General features: G+C 38.5%; 1 protein-coding gene across 3 annotated transcripts in view; it reads right to left on the bottom strand.

Moving 5' to 3' along the window:
- Positions 1-24,951, bottom strand: part of MED13 (mediator complex subunit 13) — a 56,597-nt gene extending 31,646 nt beyond the window's left edge. For all 3 annotated transcript variants that reach the window (XM_009323935.1, XM_009323943.1, XM_009323951.1), the window contains exons 1-3: positions 24,621-24,951; positions 22,428-22,662; positions 12,966-13,134 (exon numbers count right to left, since the gene is read on the bottom strand). In XM_009323935.1, coding sequence (XP_009322210.1) covers positions 12,966-13,134; positions 22,428-22,662; positions 24,621-24,686 — 470 coding nt within the window. In that variant the 5' untranslated portion in view covers positions 24,687-24,951. The remainder of the gene's footprint in view (positions 1-12,965; positions 13,135-22,427; positions 22,663-24,620) is intronic.
- Between the last annotated feature and the right edge of the window lie 1,033 nt (positions 24,952-25,984).

Below are 25,984 nucleotides of genomic sequence, written 5' to 3'. Positions count from 1 at the left end.
GAAAAGAAGAGAAACAAGTCAAGGGAAACAGACTAAATTAAGTGAGTCAAAACAGCAGATACTAGTGCATTTTTTGCAAGGTCAAATGGAAAAGACATTCCATGAACTACTGAATGCAACACTACTGTTTCCCCCAAAAATAAAATTAGACCCCATCAGCTAACGCCCAGGATCGCGTGCGTGCCCTCTGACCTCATGAAATGCCTGCATTTCTTAGTCTACAGCATGAGAACGCAAAGCAAGTTTTGCGTTCCTGAAAAAGATACAAACAGAGCTCCAGGGCATGAAGAACTGACAAACTCCAAGCACCTGAGCAGCCTTATTAAAATGCAACCTCCACAGGTGCAGTTACTGGATACATCTTTGGTGTAATTTCCAAGACGTTTCCTTCCTCCACCCAGAGGTAGATGGTGCGACAGTAAACAGTAAGGGGGGAAAAAAAAAAAGTTTCTGGAATTGGCACAGTCCGTTCAATCTATGAAAACGGACACTGACTCACCCCAAAGACTCAAAGAGCAGCCACCGGGATAGTCACCACAACGGGGAGAAAGAAGGCTAGCGTTAAATACATGGCTTTGCCTACCAGCAGATTTAAAATTAGGGACCTAAAACACTTCAAGGATGAGAGAACCCACAAACGGTTCAAGGAGGAACAGGAAGCGCAGCACATTTTTTATTACACTAACTTAAAGCAGGCCATGAAGTGAATGCAGTGAGGAACTGCTCTAAGTGGCTGGCCCTGACTGAAGCATAACAGTTTTCAAGGTGCATCAAGTCTGCATTGGTATGCAGATCTGCTGTTCAATTTTAATTGTGTTTCAGGAACAAGAAAAGCCAGGATCCAGACGAGCGAGTTACCACCGTTCATTGACAACTACTGAGCACAACTGCTTCAGTAATCCAACTCTGGACAGAATACTCCCTGCCGATGAAACAACATAGTGCCCAGGAATCCCAGTAAAGTTAGTTTCCAAACTGCAGTGACGATGGAGCTAAGCATCTTGTTGATGATTTCAAGTTCAAGGGAAGTCACATGGTTAGCAAACACCACTAAATTCCTATATGGAAATCTGATTAAACTTTAATCCTTATGCAAATAGTTGAGGACTGAAAATCAGAAGACTGATTTTGCAATTGAATTTTATTTTAAAATCGTATTGGATGGTTTAAGGTGAAAGAGTGGATAGTGTTCTTGGTTCTGAGTGACAGATAATTTAGAAGCTTAGTGTAAGTGAGGCAAAGTTTAAAAATAAGAGCACATATTCTTTAAATACACTTTAAATGCAATTAAGCTATGTCTCTTGTAAACACCACACTATTACACAGATAAAGGATAGACAATTGTAGCATAATCTGATGGAATTCAGATAAACCAAGACAAAGAGAAGCATCAGCATGATAACAGAAGCATTTCAATTCATTACACTGCAAAACTAGCCCTAAGAAATAGCAAGGAAAATTCAAGGTCATCACGCAAAAGCCAAATCCAAAAAAACCCAAACAAAAAATCCCAAACAAGAACTCCTTTCTCCCCCCACTCAACAGGGGAAAAGTTCCCAACAAAATAATAAAGTAAGGGAGAAGCCATTGTTGTCACTGACATCATTCAACGAGCCTTGGCATGCAAGCTGCAAGCACACTACTTGTACCATAGCAGATCCGCTCTCCCTGCCGTACAATTCATTCTAGAAAATCCAAACATTATAAAATTTTCACTAATTCTGGTTATAAATTTAAGTGTTAAACAGCAAAATGATGCACACCACCTGGGGTTTTGTTCCAGTACTTTCAAAGGTGCAGCAAATTCATTTTATGCACAACAGGATAATACTGTTTCATAGTAGAAATACATCGTAAAAACAGTGCTGTCCTTAAACTCAAGCGAAGGGAAACAAAGTTCCACATGGTACACACAGTATCTCCTGAAAACATGAGTCGTCTTTAAACTAAAGGTTAACGTGAAAGGCAAAACTAACACTAGGTACTCAAACATAGCATTAAATGTCTTCCTAGCTAGTCACGCTCAGAAACTGTTTCTTCACATTTAACATAATTTCTGTTAGGTTACAAAACTTTAGGAAATATTAATGCAGGTGAAATAATGGCAAGAAATACAATGACAAATCCTAATGTAAAAGAAAAAAGAAATCAAAACCATGCTGAATCTCTTTGCAGGGGAGTGGAGAAAAGGAAGAAGGAAAACAGAGAACCAGAGCTCTAAGTTACTGGATGCCCCTACATACACCATTTTATGGACTTAGCAAGAAACTCTCTAAACGTGCACACTTTTTTATTATTTTTTTTTTAATTAATACATTTGTACATTCTCCAATTCCTTAAGTTTCCAGAGACTGATTGCTAGTACACAATGCCGCCTCAACCTCAGCTTAGGAGGAATCTTCTCAAACCTTACCATAACCTATTAAAAAAAATATATATATACACACACATATATATAAAATATGTATATATAATCTCCAGCATTTCTCTAAGTCTTTCTCTCCTATTCTCAGTAACTCACCTCACAGCCAAAAATCCTAATCAAGCAAAAAATTTACCTACTTATCACTTTAGGCTAAATAGGCAAATTACCTTTACAATTCAGTCAAGGACACAATAACAGAAAGCAAGCTGGTGGTTTCCTGCCTGCTAATGCAGAGTTCATCTTACACTTTTATTTGCAGACATTTTAAAGTAGCTCGGAAGATCACTAGATAATTTGTGCACAGCATCTCATGACTGAAATGTAAAAAAATACCTTTAACTCAATGCTCAGAACTTTTTTACTGCATGCAGAGAAAATCAGTTAAGTCCTTAAGGTGCAGATACAGAAAAAAAAAAAGCTTGTCTTGAAGCTACTATTGATCTCCCTCCCCCTTTTTTTTGTACTTTTAAAATTATGATCAGGTATTGTTGCATGTTGCATACATAAGGCAAAAGAGAACAGAATTTTAACAAAAATTCTGAAAACAAAATCCTAGTTCTCCCCAAAATCTCATTTTCTCGCCTGACCCTGAATATGAAGTTACTCCATTAATATTTCTAGCTTACTTAATGTCATTAAGAATCCCAATCACAGAACTTAAATATCAATAATCCAGTTTCCAACTGATCTCTGAATAAAGATGTTATGAAGTGTCATCAGAACAAGCATTCTTTATGAATTTTGATCTGAACACACCAGAATTCAGTCAGAATGAGTTTCAATACTGAAAGCAACTTTAAAAATCAAAATAAAATAAAAAGATACGCTCTTTGGAAGCAATGCTATTTTAAGCAACCTTCAGTCGTCACCTATGCTCCACTAAAATACATTTGTATAAAAGACATCTTTGATTCCCCCATGCTGCCTCTTCACTCTAACCATACAAAACAAAGATATTTTCATTTCAGGGACAAAGGATTATGTTTCTTTCCACACAGAGTTAGGAACTGATGTGGACAATTTCAATACAATTTCTACTTCTACCTTTGTAAGAGAAATTGAAGGGAAAGCACGCTAAAATTTACATATACATGAGGCTTCTACATCTCCGTTAGCAAATCTGAAAATACCTCCTTGATAAAAAGGTAATTAGGTCTGTTTTTTCTTCCACATTAGTACTTACGTAGAGCTTTATATCTTCAAAGTGCTTCACAAACATTAGCTGCATTAGAACCTCACTAATCCACACTTCACTAGATTGCATACTTCAAATCAGCACCACACTATGGCTGAAAGGCAAGGAGACTCCAACAACATCGGAACCAATAAAGAAGTCTCCAATTAAAAAACCCTATAGCACATTTAATAGTGAATTCAAAAAAGCATCCAAATGTTTCAGCTGAAAGAGAGAATGTGGGGGTTGGGAGTTTTGGGGTTGGGTTGGGGGGAGGGGGGAAGTTGGTTGTGGGTTTTTTGTGTGTTTTTTGGGTTTTTTTAATAATTACCGTCTCATATTTTCCCAGATTGTCTTTGTAAATTACTTCTGAGTTGAACCAAGAATGGCTTATCAAGTCAAAGCACTGCTAACCCTACCAAGATACTTACCGTATCCTTATAAACTATATACTTTCTACTGCCATTTCCTAGATGAGAAAAATGGACATTGCAAAGCAAAATTACTGTCCCAGAACTAATGGCTGTCACAGTTAGGATTCTACCATTTCCCTTTCAATGGGGTAGAACACACCTTGTTTAGGAGCACAAACACATCAGCTACAGTTTTAAGTCTGTAATTAATATGCATCATTATTTCAGACTGTTCTAAAATGTTTGCCAAAAATTGGTACATACTGGCCAGCACCCAGAATCCTTCGGGGCATTTTAACCAAGAATCAATATATCATGACCGGCTGACAACAATTATCAGCAGCGGCAATAGAGCTGAGCGTTCCCAACAGATGCATCATAGCTGCCCAAATAGAAGTATCTCCAGATAGTTATTCTTTGCTACAGACTATTTCGGTATGCCACTTAAATAAATTTAAAGTATCAAAGAAGTTCCTTTTTAAAAGGTGACAGCAGCCTTCTATAGTAAATTCTCGGGCTGGAGAACACAGTCTTACAATTAGACAGGTTATTTTGGAAGTAAAAATTTAAATAGAAAAAATATTTTAAGGACACACACCCACACCATGAAGCCCCAAGACCCTTCATATTCAGTTATTTGTTTGTTGTTTTTTTTCTTTTTCTTTTAACCAGGTTGAGAGACAACACTATAGCAACCAGCATAGGATAGAAAACAAAACATAACTGCCACAGAATAAGTCTCGAGGAATTACATACCTGACCACATGCTCAACATGCACTACATCGTCCTCTATTCTACGATACATTACACTACATGCTTTGTTCTTTGTCAGGCAACCCTCTAGGGCTTTTCGTCATGGAGAAGAAAGAGTGAAGCTGCCAAGCCACTCGAGGCTTTCTGAGCTAACAGAAGAAGAGCAGAAGCAACTCCCTCAAGACAACCCATCTACCACCTTTTCTTTGTAAGTGCTTCTTCAGAATAGTTCTGTGTGACTATATACATCTTCCAGGTACAGCCATAACACTGCAATGCACTAACGAAGGGAAGCTTTCCATGCAGTCACCTTCACACCTATACTGCTTCAACAGCCAATCTTTTTAAACATGTCATCTTCCATTCCCACTCACCATCCATAATCCTGAATTACGAAACGCCACAATCTTAATTCAGACTAGAAAGGAGCGGGAAATTAAGTATGCATGTGCTGTAATAAGCAAAATATGAAATAAGTAAAATACTAAAATCAGATTGTTATATTAACACAGCACCAAAAATAATTGCCAGGAAAAACATTTGAGTTTTCTTGATTTAAGAAATTAAAAAGAAAGAAAAAAAAACCCACAAGGCAAGTACGCAAATTGTTTCAATTGTTAAATACTTCAGGAGCTTTCTTTGGTTTTGTTTTAGTTATTTCTGAGGGGTTGTTTTGCTTTTTAAGCGCTGGGGGCTTAGGGAAAAATAGAGGATAAGAGAAATTAGTTCCTAGTTCTCTAGGAAGAACATGCTATCATACATACTCATTACATTGCAGTACTAGTTTTTATGGTAAGAGTTTGAATCATCATTAATCAATTCACAAACATGCCCTTCTTGCCCTTGGCTACAAGTTGCCCTATAACATCGGAATTTGTATCAGCCCCATCACAGGGTCTGCACTTCAGGCAGACACAGTGGCATTAACATCCTTTATGTGAAAGCACAAAGAAATCTAAACAAATGCGCATCTACATATTCTAGCAAGTTACATACTCTGTACCTTAACATGAAGTAATAAGATCTCAAAATACAGATGCTTCTCTAACTACTGACAAAGAGATGGAACAGCAGACGTTTTTCTAAGCATCTCTGAGTAACTCCCTATGGTTATGAAGGTAAATATAGCAGAAAGCTGATTTTGATGATAACACAAAGCAAAAAACATAGCTAATAGCAAAGTAGAAAAAAACTTCCAGTTCAAAGCACATCATTAATGACTACTGTCAAAAGGCTCTCCAAAATATTTTTCACGTAGCTGAGGATGTTTTGATTTTAGTTAGACCTGTGAGCTAAAAATATTTATTTATTCCATAACCAAGTTATGTGCACTAAAACAAATACAAATGTAGCAAGTGACCTGTATTCCAGAATAAGTCATATTCACCTTAAAGACTTCCACATTTTTAAATTAACTTCATTATTAATGAGCTTAGCTTCATCCCAATAAAAACAAGGTTGAAACAAAAAACTATTTTATTTTTGTACACTACTAGAACTATAGCATGACATCTTACAAAGAAGCAAAACTGATTTTTTCAGAATGCAACTATAAGTTTATATATACACACACAGAAAAGTATATATTTCTCCAGATACAACAACTATAAGCAATACTACAAAAAGCGGTTGCTCATGTTCCTGTATTTCAAAACTTAAATGAGACTAATAAACCTGTCGTCTTATATTTTAGCATCCTTTAATTATTGAGGATGCAAATCTCAATTATCTGAACTTGAGCTTTCACAATGAAATATACGTGTGCTATAAAGAATAAGAATCCAGAACGTATTTGGAAAATGGGTAACAGCTAGACATTACTCTATTTCAAGGCAGCGTAACAGCTTTCAATGTATTGCTCTTTCCCATTCCGAAACATTTACAAACATCTTGTTAAGCCAGATTTTTTCAAAGTTCAAAATTGAAATGCATTATAAAATTTTCATTTAACAAAATGTGAAGTATCTGTACGGTTTTTGTACTACCTTACTGTTCAGTGAACAAAAAGAGCATAGATTTATTGTTGACAGCTAAGAACCAAGAGCCATATCATTTTTTCATTTTTCCTGATGAACCAACTACCACTGTAACTTAAGCTAAATAAGAGAAAACTGCTTTGTGATGTAAAGTGCTAAATTTGTCTGCTTGTAGTCTCTGTAGCAACCCAATATTCCAAAGAGACAATCATGTGATCAATGCTCTCAGCTCCTGCTGTTTATCCTGCACTGTCCTACTTACAGCAGCTCTCAATTCCAGCTGTCTACAGTAAAAGGAAAAACATCACCTGCTCTCCTGCTGGTACCTGATGCCAGAACAACCCTATTAGAACTGTTGTAAAAAAATGTTAACATTGTTGGATTTAAAGATTAACACAGGGAGGAAAATTTACACTGCAAAAAAGAGCTGAGCAGACTTAACAGAAAATATTCCAACAGTATCAAGGAAGAGCCACGTAGTTTCAGCTATTAAGGTTTCAAATTAATTATATAGAAATAAACACAAAACCTGTGGCTAAATGTTGTTCTTGTATAGTTAACTCTCTCAAGTATGAAGAAATTTTTGAGCTTTAGCACCCAGAAATCTCCTCATTCTGTTCCTTAATAATAATTCACAGCATCATTCTAGAGGGATCGAGAAGCAAACTACTCCGTTCCTACTGAAAGAGGACCCCATGGGAAATAGGAAAAAGGTAGCCTAACAGGGGGATAAGGCAGAAATGCGAGCTCAGGAACGAAAGCACAGCATTCCCTTTGTCTTAAGGGCAGTGAAGACCAACCAGACAATAGCTGGTCTCTTTCAGAGTAACTTTATCAATATAAACATTTCTGAAGTCGGCAGCAAGACCATTCCCATGGCCCAATTGAAAAAAATAACCCCACGCCCCCACTGCAGCCGTGGCCACTCAAGACTGCAGATCTGCCAACACACTGGCAAACTCAGGAATCGCATCCATTGTGTCTAGTTTTACTTCTTCTTCCCGGCAAGATTAGGTGGAGAGAAAAAAATACATATATTCAGAACTATGATAAGCACACCTTCAAATCAAGATAACTACATGTACAAAGGCTTATAACAAAACCAAATTTATATCTAGAATATTTTTCAGCAGTCATTTCCCATGAAGTCGTATACTTATTATTTACATCAGGTAGATAAATTTCCATGAAAAAATAAAAGAATGGTGGGCTGGCATTATAAAATCATGTACCCAGACTAACATTAAACAGCATTACCTGTGAAACCTGTGCAGCAGGTTTCATTTTGTAAGCCATGATAAGCTTATCACTTATGATTTTCCAAGTGGGTTTTTGTTTTTAGGGTGGTTTTTTTGTTTGTTTTGGGTGTGTGGTGGGGTTTTTTGTGGTTTGTTTTTTAAGCGAACTCATCAGACACAAGTTCGGGTTTGCCACCCACTGCAATTGGTTATATTATTTGCTATTTACAAGGGAGGGGGAAGCAACCATACAAGTAATATAGTAGCTTTTAGTATTCTAGATTTTCAGTTGTCTATCAGATCCTCCCACAAAATCAGGATTACTCAATTATTTGCTTACTGGTATTTCAATTGCGTTAAAGTTCAGCAAGTTGTACTTATTACCAAAACTTCAGGAGATATCCTCCACGTTAAGCACTTCATATTTTTGTTTCATAAGGAGTGTCAGATTTAATCTTCATTAAGGAATTCTATCTAAAATAGCGTTTAATCTGACAAGTTTCCTAGTCATATTATTTCCAGGTATACACTACTATTTTAGCATCCAGTTGGCAAGAGGAAAAGTCTCATCCAAAGGCTGTTATTTGAGCAGTCTAACCAGAAGAGGTAGACAGACAATCGGATGCGGCAGATCACAGCCTCCGTCTCATACATTTATAGGGCAGATTTTTGAATAAAGCATACACAGCCATATTTCTGAATGTGGCAAAAACAACACAATAGGTTGGAAAGGAGAAAAAGAGACGTTCCTATTTGTCAAACTTTGTAACTTAATATGCAGTCATTTAAACCACATTATTGAGCTTCTGTAATCTACCTTGCTTTAAGTGACTGAAAAAAGATTGTGACAAATACTGAGGCAATGATTTTTCTTTTCCTGTTTGGTTACAACTAAGACCACTAGCAAAACCTTCCCTTTAGCCTTTTATTCTACTATTGTTCTCCTCCTGACCCCCATCACCCATTACTGAAACTGAAAATCACCTACTTACAAACGAGCAACAACAAAAAATCCACCACACACTTTAGGGAGTTAGCTACTCCATTCCTGCCCTATCTATAAACAGAAATGGAACTAGCATACTTGAAAACCTCAGACAGTTTCCTCAGGCATGGTAATCGTGACTTGTTCTAACAGATCAAATTTCACCAAATACATGACTGTCTCACTTTTCTCAATGCTAGTTTTAGACTGGGGAGAAGTAGGGGGAGGGAAGGAAGAGCAGATCCTGGTTATTACCTTGCAGCCTTGTCAACATGCAGCGTGTGACTGCACAATGCAAACATCTGAGGTTTTTACTTTTTCCATAGCAAAATTTTTTAAGAGATATTAAACAATAATATGAGGTTAGTTTAATAAGTGTGTTTGTTTTAGGAGTCAGATCATTAAATATAATTAAACAGCGAACACTTAAAACCATCTAATTCTTATTTTCTTGGTCATCTATTCACATGCCACAGTGGCAACAGTTTATGAACATTAAGGACTGTCCTCTTAAAATTAAAACGTATGCAACGCAATGATGAAATAGACTTCTTTTTTTTTTAAATACAACCTTATACAAGGAGGAAAAGTAACAGAGCAACAGACAGGAAGCCATGGCTGCCTAAGGATCTGTCATCACAGCCAAACACCTATTGGAAATCACAGCCTTACGTCTGTCGCACTACCACAAACATACAAAAAGCACAACACGACTGACTTCTATTGTTGGGAGACCAGATAACAGAAAGTCTCGCATATTCTGGAACCACATGCTTTCAAACAGAACTCAGAAAAAAAACAGATGGGATCAGCTTCAAATGAAAGAAATAGCTCTATCTGTGCATCCTTCAAAGAGAACGTAAGTGAAAAAGTGGGACTAAAGTCCTGCACATTGCTCAGCCATAGCTCCAGAAAGCACATGTTAAGAAGTTACCTCCACCATCAAGAGCACTGACTACTCGGTCTCTAATCAAAGTCTTTGAAACTAAAGATTGCCAGCAAGAACAACCAACCTTATCAAAATCTGTAGTTATAATACACAGAGAACAGGTCTATATAGTGGCCAGCCAAGCCCCAAAGTGCAGGGTAGTATAAACTATGATCTGAAGCAGACTGGTAGCAGACTTCATATCCTCAGTATACTAAGCGCCTTTAAATTATACAGGCACATGAATTCTATCTCAGGGTTTCTGAATGTTAATGCAAAGGACAGTCCCAAAGAAAGCAAAGCATTCATAACAACATGGGATGGAAGTAGGCACTAAAGGTAACAGTAACAAGGTCTGAGATGAAGCAAGACAACACTCATGCAGGGATAGCAGGGAGTGGGGCAAAACCTTCCTATTTTGGGGTACACACAGTTTCTTCTTGTACTTCTCTCACTATTCAATGTTTTCTAAGAAGGAAAGGATGAATAAAAATATACCAACACCATCACGGGTAACTTTTTTCTTCCTTAAGAATGAAATATACATTTAATCAACACAAGGAATATAGAGAAGTAATTACAACCTTCCTGAACAGGAAGGCTTTATTCCCTAAGACAGATGCAATCCCTGCCACATTCATCTGTGGCCGCTTCTACATAGGAGAAGCACTACTTTTTGGGGCAAGATATATATTTCTAACAGAGGAAGAAACAGAGAGTCTTCTGAAAAAGGCTCTATTCTTCCTACATCAAGAAGCTAGTATGACATGCTTTTGAGATTAGCATGATGAATATTACTATTCCTATTACTTGAAAGATGGTAAAAATGCCCAAAAGACAAGAATATAGCTTCAAAACTTTTCTGATTCTGAAGCTATGTGCATCCGTAATCATGAAGAGAAGAATGGCTTTGAGGAGGGGTTGGTGGTGGTTTGTTCTGGTTTTTAATTAAGTCAGCCACATCTACAAAAAAAGATAAACTTAGTATAGGTCTTGATGACTAAATGGATCCTGAGGAAGGAAAAAATATGCAAAAGTTGCCTAGAACTAACAATACCTAAACCTTTATATCAGTTGTCTGGTAAGAAACATATTAGCACCCTGAGTGCAACATTGAGAGCATTTTCTAGACAGGCTGCAAGTCCTTCTATGTTGAGTTAGGGCCTCATGCTTTGCCACAGTGTCACGCTTAACATTTGATAAGAGAGAAATGTCCCTTTTGACTAGAAGAGTATTCCAATTTATACAAGAGACCAAAATCCACTCAAACCATTCCACTCGACATTTCCTCCTCAGTCACAGAGTGACACACCTTCTAGCTACAGAGGTGGTATCACAAAGCACCTATTTCAACCATTTGGGTTTCTCCCACAGGAAGTTGCTGGGAGCAGCAGAGGCCTGAACTGTACCTCTGAACAGCTTAACTTTCCAGAGAGTATAGATTATCCAAATTATAGATATTCCTAGAAGGGATGAGCCAAATATGCCAAGAGTATGCACATCTGTTAACCATTCCCCTCACTTCATTTCATAAAAGCCAGTACTCAGAATATCACATGGTATTGAGCTATCTGGCATGAAACATGGAGATTTCTCTACAAGGAAATTATTTTACACAGATCTGTGTAAATCTTCCTACATATTTTTCTAGTAGTTCTGGACTACTTATGATGAAGTTGTTGTGTGGGTAAGCACACAATTCCTTCAGTTATTTTCATCAAGCATGCTGACCTTCTAACCTTCTCAAAAAAAGAACCAGCCTCCAAATTAAACAAACGCTGTATTTTATTTTAAAAGCTTTCATCAGCTTTCCCAGCTGCTGTAGAGAGCTTTATAGAATTACTGCAAGAGATGCCATGACATAACTAATGCCAGTTTCAAATGGCAATTTGGAAAACCAGTTCCTCAAATGAGGAAAGCCCAGACTATGCCAAGACAATATTGGCCTAAATAGTTAAAAATAAACTCTTTACTATTGATTTATAGCAACAACACACAGAAGAAATGGATGGACAAGGACACCCCAGAGAGGAAACATTTGCCCTGACCAGGGTGGAGAAAGAGATGCCTAGAACTAAAGGACAAGTTTATACATAAATTAAAAGCAGCAGTTCACAACTACTAATAGAAACACACATAAACATGTGCTTCTGCTTCTTTTGCTCCAAAACAGCTCTAATTTTCTTTCAAGTTTAAATTTATTGCAGAAGATGCCAACAATGGCCAACTCCACTCCCAAAAAGCAAAGCCACTGATCTCAAAATTTCCTGCATGCAAGATTTAACACATACATACACACACACAAAAAAAAAACCCACACAAAAAAACCCATAGTCTAAGCTTTAAATTACTTTGGATTTTAAAAGCTGATTTGGGAACAGCGATTAAACTTGTTCCAGCTAACCTAGTTTTTATTCATTTCATTATTTATTGCTAGGCAACATCGACCGTGTCAAACCATGTTAGAACCATGAGAAGAAGTCCTTCCAATTTAGATCAAAAATTCTCCTCTCACCCTCCTCCCCCTCCATGTGGAGGCCACATGTATTCTTTTAACACCAGTGTTCCCAGACACAACCTTCTTTCTGACCAGGAGCTGATAATTCAAACTCTCTTCTCCACATATCCCATAAGATGTAATTTATCCAAACTTCATGTGGTGCCTGTAAATAGCTCTCTAGATCCCGCTTGCTCAAAGAATGAGTCTTTGTTAGTGTTTACAATCAGAATTAGTCCCAGTCACTATACTGGCAAGTCCAGAGCAGGTCTCTCTTCACACGGGTATCTTTTTCTTCTTTTCTAGAAGATTCTAGCTTCTTTTCCAACATCCCTATTATCCGTGGTCTGTATATGAGTACCAGAACAGAAGTGACTGTCTACTACCTTTGGTATTACTTCCTTTCGTCATAAGAAGTTTTGAAGAACTCCAAAAAGGTAGAAAAACAACAAAGAGCAGAGATCCAGGTTCCCAAATAAACCATAAACAGCGTGCTCCTAATTAAATGTTTCGTTTAGCATGAAGCTTAAATAAACCCTACAACTTCTTTAATAAAGCAAAATAAAACATCCTACCTTTTGTTTATAGGTTTTTCATCTTTCTCATAAGGCTTCACAAACCATTTCCCAATGCGTACAAAATTCCGATTCATTAGACACCTCTCCAACAGGTTGTGAACTGCTTTGAAAAGTAGAGTGCGACATTCATAAGAAAGTCCATTCTCCCAAACACCATCTTCCTCTTCTGTAAGGTAAAAGGAAAAGTTAAATTAGCATTGAATTCCATCCTATTATTTCATGCACATATCACAACATCCTTTTCTTTTCCACAAGCTTTTAAGACATTCACAGCATAACATGCAACCAAAAAAGTCTGTAACATTCAGATAATAAATAGCTCTACTCACTTTATAACAGTATAACTGCTAAAAGTAATCAGCTATAAAAATATCTCGTCTCCCACAAGAAAAAAAAGGTTCAACAGCTACTTGTACACAAAAGGAAACAACTAGTGCTATTTCAGCCTGCAAGATCACCGTATACTGATCTGTCTGCAAGGTGGCTCATGTTTTGGGTAGTCCAAATTACTTATCCTCAGAGTTAGCTGACAATTATGCTTAAAAATAAATTGCCCAAAGCCAAACTTTTAATATATCGTAGTGTCTTTAGCTACCATTGACTGCAGAAAGCTGGGCACAAATGTCAGCGATCAACTGAACCTCAGTGTTCAATAATTTGCTAGAGGAAGGGAAAAAAAATACCCAGATTCAGAAAACTGGTAAGAGCAACCTGATTCTCCCCAGAAGACTCTCACAACTGCAACTTTTCTTTTTAATTCAAAATAAAAAAAGATATTTAAGCAGGCTAGTCCTGCTTTCTGATCTATACATAGAACAGAAGAGAAAAACAGCAAGCAGAAAGACAAAGCCCCGTTCATACTGATGGGATTCTGAAGTGAAACCCTGAGATCTTATGTGCCCCACAAATCAAACACAGTCATGGAATCCAACTTACACAAGCCAAGTTGATTTGCCAAATCGGAAAGCAACATCCATTACAAGAAGCTGTAATGTCTTCAACCACTGGCTCATAATCAGTGTTTGAACATAGTTTACGGGCCCTAGAAGTATATGCACTGGTCCAAAGAATTACAATGGCATTACAATTACATTCCACAAGTAAAATGAGGGACATTTGAAAGTTCCTGTAGTATCTCTCAGTGTATATGTGGTATCATTCATTCCCAGCAACACACTAATATGGAGGATAAGAAAACTCGAGATCTTGTCCTTAAATTACTGGCAGTCAGGTCTTATCTTTATGCCTACAATTCCTTGTGTATCGTGTTTCATATACATCCCTAAGGATCTGCTACTAGTCTCCTTGGACTAACCTGGCATAGTTATTCTTATAATGCCATTGCTTTTACACTCCAGGTAGCAGCAGAGACTAGAAGATTGACTTATCTGACATAGATAAGGAGACATATTTTTACTTCAGTCTCTGGATAGTCATGGAATAATTTAGGTTGAAAGGGACCTGTGGAGGTCACCCGCTCCAACCCCCACGCAGAGTTCAAAGTTAGAACAGGTTGCTCATCTCTCACATTCATTGCTCCTCATACCTTCTCTGCACACCTCCAAGAAGCGAGGCTTGGGTTCAGGTTTAGTTCCGTACAACAGGTCTTACAATAGCAACCTGTCTGTTCACCTCTCCTTCACAGAGGATTTTGGTTCAAATAGCTTTCCACTGGTTTGCTCAATGGTCAGAAAACTTCAGTAATACAGCCAAGTCCTTGCATTTTAAATCCCCCTTTGAAATAAGCCCCTCCACCTTTATCTGGAAGCCACTTAAAAGCTTAAAAGGTTGCAATAGCATTAACTAAAGTCTCAATATCCTTAAATTAGAGATCATGTAGAAAACCAGACACCTAAGAGTTTTATTTAGGAAAAAAACCTTACAGATTATTACAATAAACAATCTTCAAGAAAAAGATGACAGACAAAAGAATTTCAAGATACTATTACAACCAGAAGGTGGTGGCCGTATTTGTATATTGCTAGATTCCCCACAAATGGAAGTACATTTGCACTCAAGATCAGTATCGTTAGTTAAAGAAAATTACTCCCAGTCTCCTTCTCTGAGGGACAGAAGAAGAGTAAACAGACCTGTCCCATAATTTACAAATTAAGAGGTGCACATCATTACAGATGAATCATTACATGAAATAATTTTCTGGTAAAAACAAGGAAAAGCAAGGAACAGCTTTTCCTAAGTAAGAGACCTCACCATGAGTTTCCCACTCCATCACCCTGTTCCAGTTTTGAAGTTCAGCAAAAACTTGTTTTTAAAAAAACGTAAAGCTAAAAGATAATACAGTAACTCACTAAAGAAACATCATATAAGAAGCCTGTAACAAAAAGCAACAAAAGTCCAAAGTCAAAGGGTATAAAATGTTTGTGCCAAGAGGACACATTTTTCCCCAGCTCAGAGATTTGTAGACATACACAAATGAGCAGCTCTATCCTACAGGCAGCTTTGCTGTTCAGCGCATACTGCTCAACTGGTGGCAAACAAGCAGCTCAACAGAGCAAACATTAACTACAAAGCTTAATGATATTGGACTTTTAACTGCACAATAAACTCCACACCATTTCAAAGGTTAAATAGTTGGTTTCTATATGGCTCTCGTAATTTAAAAAAAATCATTCTAAGAACATCCCCTGCATCAATTACCTATTATAAGAGGAAAGAGAAAGAGCTATTTCCAGCCTTTATGCCTAATTTTGTTTTGACGTATTAGTGTATCAATGAGAAGAAAGATGCCGAAATCACACAGATACTGAAGTGTAATTCAAAGCTTGTGTTTTGAGAGGTTTCAATTTTCTGAAGACACTACAAAGTGCTAGGTATTTCATTTAACGTTAATAGTTGTGCTGACAACCAAGTTATGAACAAAAGTTTACATGCAAGAACTTGCCACAAGATTGTAATTCTTAACAGCTCTCCTAGCCGTCTTAGTTTATTGCTGAAACAGAGAGCTCTTAGATGAGCATATTATGTGGGGAAAGTGTAAGGCATTAGATGGAAATTACAATTAAAACTCTAATATTTAAAAAGACAGCATGCTGTAAGCATGCCTACTGATCAGGAAGAACGACTGGTACCCAAAATAAGACCACCTGTTCAAACTGAAGTGCATCTTGCTATAGAAAGGGAAGGTTAAATAAGATGACAGTTAAAGATACCCTCATTTCAGAACATTATTCAAATTCATGCAAAAAAATAGCAGTAAGTGTTCTGTGTCTTTTTGAAGTCTATTTAGTCATTCCCCCCTCCCCCTTTTTTAGAGTGGCGGATGGAAGGAGAGAAATATGACATCTGCTCACATCTCCCAGCTATTTTTCTTCTTCATTCAAATTGTTGTTTCTCAACATGAGAAAAAGCCTCCTACTTAACAGAAATTGTACGAAGTAAACCATTTTTAAAAAGAGAGGGAGAAGAAGAGGCACTTTTAGCTTCTAATCTTTCTTAAACACAAGAACTTCAAATGTTCAATCTGATAGTGATAATAAACCAAAATAAGTTGCTGACTCATTTTAAGAAGGTGTTAAGCCACAATTTCACTTCAGACGAGTGTTATCCACAAAAGTGCTCTGGCAACCTGAAGGTTACAAATGTTTTGGTTTTGATTAGTCCTCTTAGCTGTCCAAACCACTCAAATCCTCTGTGACATATTTTTATGTCAGTCCATTAAATGAATATATATATACATATATCATCGCACAATAACTAATTTTGTTCCCTCTCTCTTTACACCCCATATTAAGCAGAGAGTTTCCCTTAAATGAAGCTAAAAATTATCATGAAATGAAGGATTACTGGAAACAATGTCCAGGAAAAAGCAATTTTCATACTACACGTAAACAACAAACTTTTCTCAGTCAACAATTCCTTGATGCTACCACCATCCAATTTTAATTAAACATTTGTAAGAGCCGTTTGCTTTCAGTGCTTTTATATTCTACTTTACATTCTTCATACAGTTCATCTGAAACAGTAAAGTTCATTTTTACTATTAAATTATTGTTATAAATTATTAAATTTATTAATCAAAGATTGCTAACAAATACACAGATCCCTGCTTAATGTTATGTTTTTTGCAAGAATACCAATTTTGAATTTCTTTTGTCATACTGCAACAGATAAATATACAGTATTAAAAATGACATTTTCAAGAACACTTTTAAAGAATGTGGACTTTCCCCCTTCTTCCTTTTAACATATAACTGGCCACATCAGCAAAACACCAGTAGGCGTCAACTCTTGAAAAGGCTGAATATGTTTACCATACCACTAAAAATATCTTCCTAATGCTCAATGAACCTCTAAAATAAACTATGAGAAGAACCACGCCACAGTCAAGCCCCTACTTTGGACTACAATTCCCCCTCCCCCAATTACTTCAATTACACAGAGGAAAAATCCACTCCTTAGTATCATGACTGAGATGCGTCTTTCAGAAGTATTACTTACCTTCCTAGGCTTCCTTTCTGTCATGATTTGACAGCATGCCAGTTACAGAAATAGACTGATGCAAAACTGATTTATACAATCAAACTCCCTATATAAGCTTCAGATTACAAGGGAAGTATAATAAGCAAAGTAGCGTGAAATTGCTGCTGTATGCAGTATTGTAATAATATGACAGAAACACTTCAAGTAAAGTTTTCTGTTTAAAAAACAGATTTTTACATTCAAATACTTTAAGATTAAATAAAATTGCTCCAAGCAAGAATTAACCTACTGAAAAATAATTTGGAGGGCCTATATCCCCCTATGAAATAAATGAGAAGCAACAGATTTTGTGTGAAAAAAGGGACTGACTACAAACTCAAAAATACCAACTTAAGAATCCAAGTCAGACAACTTGAGTTTGTTTCTAGTAGAGTTGTACCTGCTATCTACATTCACTGAAAAGACCCTAGATATAACACTCTAGATACCCAAACTAGTTGGAAAATTCCATCAACCGAGAAGCTAGCCAAACATGACCTACTGTCTAAAATACCACACTCAAAATATTCAGCACCAATACAAGTCAGTTTTTGTAGTGCTAGCCCTTTACCAGCATCACATATATAGGTTTTATGCTTTCACTACCCAGCAGAATGTTTTTCTAAATATTAAAAATTTAAAAGTATGACCTTTTTGTAAGTGTGTAGCTATGCCTGCTTATAAGGGTAACAAGGTAACAGCTGTCCTTCACTATTTGTTGGGTCTAAGGTTGGCTGGTCTGGTCTGCGTGGCCACAAGAAAAGCAAAGCTGAAAGACTTTCTAGCTAAATGTTCCAATATCCTCCTCCACACCATCTTGGAGTAATTCCATATGCAGATATATTTTACTTATATTGTTAAATCTTACCGTTAGTACCCATGGAGTCATTCCTCTTATTTATACAGGTATATGATGCATGTGACATTGTATGTACAATCAACGTAACATGATGCAAAATCCTCATCCTTACTGTGACAAAGTATTTTTCACCTTACTCCACAGATATTTCACATGCATGTTGGTCAGGAGAAAAAAGGAAAAAAGTTAAACATCATCTTTGACCTGGTACTCACACCAGGTCACAGAAGTTTTACAAAGACTGCTTCAGTAGTTTTTGCATAATGCTTATCAGCAGTCCAAGACCACCTTGGAGACAAGGATTTGATCTATAATGCACATACACTGAGAACTACACAACACATAGAAGGCTTTGCTGCCATGACTGTTGCTGTTTTACGTTATCAACAGACAAGCGTCAGTATACAGACCTTTCTCCTTTTTCTTTAAAGCTCTCCCTCAAGCCCAGCAAGGAGCCAAGACTAGCATTACTTTTATACATTCATCCCTCACAGAAGCATGAGGAAGACTGTTCAGCAAACAAAAACTGATTAACTTGATATACGACAGGTACAAGGAAAACTCTTTAGGGTAAATTAACAAGATTTAATAGACACCAGAACAAAAAAGATGCATCTTATAGCTTACAATTTAAAAGATGCAATTCGAAGGTCAAAGGCATATAGAAGCATTCCCCTATCCAAGCATTAATCAAATTGTAACCATTTTCTTGGGACTGTCTTGTACATAATTCATACCCAACTGTCCTCAGGTTTGAAACCATCTACTGCCAATTTAAAAAAATCCAAGTGTAGTGGTAACCACTTTAAAACAAGAAAGAACCTATCTGATAAAATAACTGCTGATCAGACCAGCGAGAGACCATTGCCTTCAGAAATTTGAAGGGTTGTCCTACTTTAAGGTTGGAGTTGCAGGAATTACTATAATCAAGCCTCACCGTCACAACAAATACATAACTTTTGAGGTTGTTAGAGGATAAAATAACATTTCACTAACTTCTGTCTGCCTCTAGCTATGTTGGGGTAGAGACAGACTTACTTTTTTTTGGTATTACATACAGTAAGTAGCTTCCTAGGGAAGAAAAAAAAAAATGATTGAGTGAAGTCAATATTACTGATCAATCAGCATCTCTGAACAAGTCTCCTTTTGACATGCCCCAAGGCAACAACAAACCCTGACCATCAACAAGACAGTTATCCAAGGCTTGATATGAGAATTCAGATATAGCCAGTAGCAGGCATTCAAACATATCTCCAGGGCAAAGAATGAACTTCCAGAATGTACAGGCTGAAGAGAGAGAGAGAGAATTTATTTTTTTAATCTGATATGCATAGATGGACACCCACAAACTGTACATTCTCTCTTGAAGTGATCTTGGGAAGGCACTCTGTAGGGGACAAAAGGATTCTTGAAGGCTGCCATATTTCAAATCCTCGAGGGTTGATAACCAAGCTGTGTTCCACACACTGAATGTCCATTGTTCATTGAAACTACAAATCACCAAAAAAGTCAAACACTCTCAAAATACCAACCTCTCCTTGACAGGCATAGTTTCATACCAAAGGAAGCCAAAATCAAAAGTTATTAACATTGCCCTAGCATATTTCTAACTACAGCTCATTCAAGGCCCACTTCCCCAAGAGAAGTCTGTCCACAGGCAATAAAGGACATGCTAGCAGCAACAGGCTGCTCACAGCCCCTCTCTTCCTCCTTCGCCCCATTCTTCAGCACAATTCTGCACCTACCGAGTAGAAAAGTTCTAAATGAGGCAGCACCTTAACCTTCAGCAGCAAACAATTTCCAATCAATTTTGCAAGTAACAAGCCTCTGCTAGGAAGTAATTTATCTTTCCCATTGAAAATGTAACAAGCAATCACTGGGAGAACAGGGCAATGTGAATTACTAGGAGAAATTGTCCAGCAATGAAAAAAATCCATTAGGTCTACGACAAAGGTCAGATAACATTGTTTAGGTTCAGCCATAATTCTTTCTTCTATGAGGTTCACATTAAGATTTTGTGTAACGGGAAAGAGAAAAAGTGCAGGTGCAGGCACTCCTCAGCCATCTCCTCCACAATCTAGCTGACTAATATCTTATCAACTTCTGGTCAGAAGAGCCAAGCAGACTAACACACTCTAAGAGATTATAATGTCTCCTTTTAATTAAAAGGAGACAAAAACATGCCTGCAAAAACCAAGATGTCAGATACATCTACAGAGAGACACAGGTAACAGTCTCATGAGTGATAAGCATTTATGTAGAAAAATATCTAACAGCAAGACGTGTACCACAGCTCTACTGAAGCACAGACATCCACAGGTGACTTGAACAAAGAAAATACCCCAAACAATTGCAAAGACATGGCTGGGAGACTCTAATCCTCTACTCTCCCTCCCCTAAGAGAGGTTAAGAGTTGATAAGTACCTAGGATGATACGTGCTTACCCACCTGCGCAAAAGTGTAATTCCATAAGAGCATAACTATACACCAAGCTAAAAGTTCAGCTACAGAACACCACTATTTTCAAAAGGTACCTCTACACTGTATCACTAGTAGATAGATTCAAGAGAGAACACAAAGAAAACTGCTAAAACAAATAATTTTGATGGCCAGGTAGTGCAGAAATGCACTCTCCAAATGGCTTAACTTTTATTTGATCTTCCACTCAACAAATAATGTAACATATTTGTCTCAATTTAATCCAACCAGCCAACAGCATACAAAATTTACATAGATACTTTCACATGTGCCAGCCTTTGCTCAGGGCAGGCCCAGGCCAAAAATAGCATTTAGTCTAAGTTACATCTCAGTCATACAAAGGATGTTCCCTGCAGGTCAAGACTGAGGTTATTCATAGGGCAAAATAAGGAAGCCTTAAATGCACTAAAATATCAAGCAACCTAGAATTGTAAGTGCCATTTAAGATGCAAAAGTTTCTAGGTCCAAGACAGACAGGAATATGAGCAACATCTCAGCCTCTGAAGTCAATTATTCAAAGAAATAAACACCATTTTAGTGCCTCAATTGTTTTTCAGATCATATTATTTTCGTATGAAAGTTCCACAAGTTATTAACTTGTTTGAAGTCAACTTCCTCAGTGGCACTTCAAACTCGTATTTGTTCTTCAGCTATCCACAAACACAGACAGCATTAACAATTTCTGGTTACCAGGTCACCAAACCTTGGTCTCATTTTACGCTTCAGTAACCTGAACACTGCACATTATTTGAAAGGAAATTGGAGTGATGTGACTTTGCTTTTTTCTAGAATTAGCATAGTCTCACCGCTAGACTTACACAGATAGCTTAAAAACCTAACTTGGTCACCTTACTGATAAGCAACTGGAAAGGCATCTACTTTGGGAATTGAGATCAACAAGTCAACATTTCCAAAACAAGGTGTCAAATTTGAAGTACAACATCATTGAGAAATATAAATATTGTCAGTCTTTCAAAAGTCTAAGTTTGAAAGCAGGTACGGGCTCAGAGCACTGGGAAAGGGGGAGAGAGAAATCATAAAAATACAAGGTTTAGAGATTCTTGCATGAAAACAGCAAGCTGGTTTCAGATGCCTTCTTTTGAGGGCTTCTCGCCGATGATTTGACTTCCAATCAAAACAACTCCATACGGTTCAAGAGTTGCCCAGATCTCTACAATTCTTATTACATAATAAAATGGGGTTTACTATTTGATTTTGAAAGTTCTAATTGCCCAACAAAAGGGATCTTATCAAAACATATTTAAGACATCACTTCTGAATCACAGGCACAGCTTTAGGCACAGCTTTCTTGTGACGAAGCTGCCAAAATTCATGGGCTTGGGGTTTTTTTTCCCAAAAGAAACAAGTGGGGAGCAAAAACTTCTTTCTGGAAAATCTAGCAGTCCAAGACCACCTAAACACAGACGGTAGTTGTTTGATTACTGCGCTGATGTAATAATTTGGCTTTTCTGAGAGCTCTTTCCACTACCACCATAAACTCAAAGGTGTAGATTGTAGCAATAAATTTATCTTATCTATAGACAGCAGTTCATCTAGTACAGATTTTCTAAGGGCTGGCAGAAGACAGCCCTGAGTAACAGCATCCTTCCACTGACCAAAAGAAGGTTTTAATTTCCTCCTACCTGAGAGATCATGATGAATAAGGTCAGCAAAGTTGGGGTCGTCACCCCACCAAAATATCCATAGCTCCCTGCGTCCAGGTCTCTGGTCTCGGCGCCAAACACTGAGTACATCCGCCTTCAGACAGCGACTGAAACTGCTCAAAATAGGGTCCTCTTCCGTGACGGGAAAGAGAATTGGGGCAGATGTTGGACCCTGCCATACATATCGCTTCCATTTAATCCCAGTTAGATCAGCCTAAGGGAAGGAAAAGAACAACTGTCAGACGCTGGGGTAGGTACATCCCCAACAGAAACATCCTGCTATAACAAGATGATGGCACAGGAAGAGGCGGGTGGAAGGAAGAAAGGAAGGATTAATCCAACAAAATTTAACAGAAACCACACTTCTGAGTTTTGTGTACCTTAGAAGATAAACTGGAAATAATCAGGCACCCTGTTTTAAAATCTCCTTTAATAACTGCAGTAAAGCAAGAGCTGTTCATTTTCACTGCAGCTTTAAGATTTCACAGAGAAAAGCCAGATTTGATTTAAAATAAAATAAAGTGAAAGATGGGTGAACAATGTAATTACTTGCAGATGCCAACTGTCCAATCTACTAAACACTTGCCTTAGCAAAGAACGTCTTTCTTTTTGCTTACTTATGCATACCCTACCTTTTCAGCCCAAGATTGCTCTAAGGAAATAGGTAATATAGTAAATCTAATTCAAGCGTACATTCTTCCAGTCATCTACTATGGAAAACATCACAAGTTTCTCCATTGTAAAAAAATTCTCTGTATCTCACACAGGGAGCCTCCCAAGTACACTTATTTTACCAAGAGCTATCACACTTTTCACGTCTCGCACCACATTTTAAGAATCTAAATCCTGTTTTTATCATTAAATTATATATCAGACTTGGATCCACATTGATTACGACCCACTAAATCCCCTTCTAGGCAAAAACTCATTTGGCTTTATAAAGTAAAAGAGTTACTACTGTATGTAATGGGAAATGGACAACTCCTGGATTATCTACAATGCAATACTATACCAAGTCTTAGTGCTAAGTTTTTTCACATGAGGACAGTCACCTTAAGGCACGTAGGGGAGGCATTGCCCCTGGGTTCTCTTCGAGAAGGGAGAACGAGGTAGGCTGGCATTTGCTAAGAGGTCACTAATTTTTTTTCTTCCCAATATGACAACACAAAAAACGATTACTGCAACACTTAAACCTAACATGGCAGCCCTCCTACCTTCAGGAGGAGAAGCAATTTAGACGAAAGGTAGGGAGTTTTTAACAGTTGATACTTTAGAAAGACTTTAAGATTTAAAAATGCACTACCAATGTGGAGCTGCAGGCCTGACGCAGGCTGCAGACACGTTCAGGCTGTCCAGATTCCCCTCCATCCAAAAAATATCAGTACCACAGCTTGGCACAGGTTTTTACTTATAACAATCTCTAGAATAATAAATATCAGGCAGTCAGCTAAGATTAGCTAATTTGCATTAAAAGGAGGATGAAACAGCTCAGCACAGCCACCAAGAATTGCATCACAGTCCAGTTAAATCAAATTTACTTTGGGAGCTACCAAAATCAATAATTCGAACAATTTCCTACTTGGGTTTAAAAAGACAACAAAATGGTGCACAACAAAACATAAGATACCACCGCTTCACAGGGAACGCATCACCCAAAGCAGACCTCCAGAATAAAAACAAGCAGTAAGAGAGAGCACTTTAAAAGCAAGAAAGAAGGCAGGTTTCAGCTCAGATTCGTCTGGGATGTCACGAGTGGGGAGAGAAAAGAGAAAGTTCCCCGAGATGCAGGGCTGCAAGAAAAAGGAGCAGCAGATCTCCTTACCTCCTGCGAGAAATACCACGTTCAGAAGCAGAGATAGGAAGGTACGGAGGAGGCAGGAAAAGTTGCAGGCGAGGAAAGCGAAGGAAAAGGCGAGTTGCAGGGAGGATACTATCCAGGAAGAAAGCGGAGGGAGGGGCAAGGCTAGACAGACAGCGATGGAGGGGGAACCAGAGGGGCATGGGAGAGTTGGCTGGCTCCAGGCAGGGCCTACTCCGAGGACTCATCCAACAGAAGCTATGCTAAAAATGGCTGCTTTGCTTCCACTACCCCTTCCTCCCCTCCCCCAAACCTCCTCTCTCTTTCACTCCATGTCTACCCTGCGTGTGCGTGTGCCGGTGGCCGACACTTACCAGGCAGAAGAGGTTGGAATGGCAATCCTCCAGGCTGGCCCCGTTCGGCACGAAGCAGGAACTCATCCTCACAGCCACAACCCACACGCCATTATCCCACAGCCTCCGACAAGAAAGAAAGAGACAGACAGAGAGAGAGGGAGAGAGAGAGAGAGACAGACACCGAGAGGGAAAGGGGGGAGGGGGGACTATGCACACGCACAAATAATAATACAATTAAATAAGGGATTTACATACGGACACACACGCGCGCGAAATAGTGGCAGGATAAATAACCCAGGAGGAGAGTGGTATCGGAGAGGGGGGTAAAAAAATATATTAAAAAATTTAAAAAAAAAAAATATTACGAGAGAGTCGGAACGTTTTTTCTTCTTCTGGATATCAAATGGGGGGGTGGGGGGTAAAGCCACCGTGGAAGGGGAGAACAGAAAGAGGGAGGTGGTAAGTAATCCAACGACGGGAGATTAAGATCAAAATCCTCCCTGTTCCTCTTGTCTTCTCATTCGCGTAAGGAGGGGAGGGAGAGGAGGTAAGGTGAAGGGGTAATTGATCCAACAAGAGAATAAAAAAATGGGGTAATTAATCCAGGGGGGCTAGGGGTAAAAATCAGTTGACATCCCTCCTTCCTCTCTTCTCAGATGCCAAGCAGAGAAGTAGGAAAAATAAATAATCCAGTGGGGGCAATTAATCCAGAAACCTCCCTCCTCTTCCTCCTGTTTCTTTAGTCATCAGATGAGAAAGGGGCAAATTGTGGAATGACTGGGAAGGATTGGCTGTGGGAGAGAGAAAAATCCAGGCTCGTCTCTCCGGAGTCCGAGGGCAACAGGGTGGGGGGGAGTCAGATTCTTCTCCCCTGCTCCAAAAATACTCCAAATAAATTAAAATTTAAAATCATAAAAACAAACTTCAGGGGCCAGAAGCAAGGCGAGTCTGAAGAATTCGTAAAGGCAGGACAAGAAAAATTTCCTGGGGTGTACCCCAAAAAAACATCTGCGGGGGCAGGGGAGGGGAGAAGGTATTCCTTGAGCGAGAAAGGCCGCAAAAGTCTCCTTGGCAGCTCAGCGGGGGATTAAATTCCCCTGTGGAAACCCCCCCTCCCCAAAGAGAAATACTCTTCGCAGAGAGGGCGAAACCAAAATATCCTCCGTTGGGTAAAAATCCTTCCGTGGGGAAAGGAAGGAGGGGGAGAGGGGTGGAAGGAGAAAATTGCGGGTGACCCTCGAAGTCTGTTCGGGGAAGGATGGAGGAGTCTCCCAGAGGCCGATCGCCAGTCTTTTCGGGGAGGAGGAAGGGGTAAATCGCAGAGTGTCTTCAGGGGGGGTCGCCCCCCCCCCCCCCCCCCCCCCTCCCCGGGGCGGGGGGGG

This window comes from Pygoscelis adeliae, unplaced genomic scaffold, assembly GCF_000699105.1.
Source record: "Pygoscelis adeliae isolate BGI_AS28 unplaced genomic scaffold, ASM69910v1 Scaffold290, whole genome shotgun sequence".
In the NCBI taxonomy this organism is placed as follows: Eukaryota; Metazoa; Chordata; class Aves; order Sphenisciformes; family Spheniscidae; genus Pygoscelis; species Pygoscelis adeliae.
This window is presented reverse-complemented; position numbering and strand designations above follow the sequence as displayed.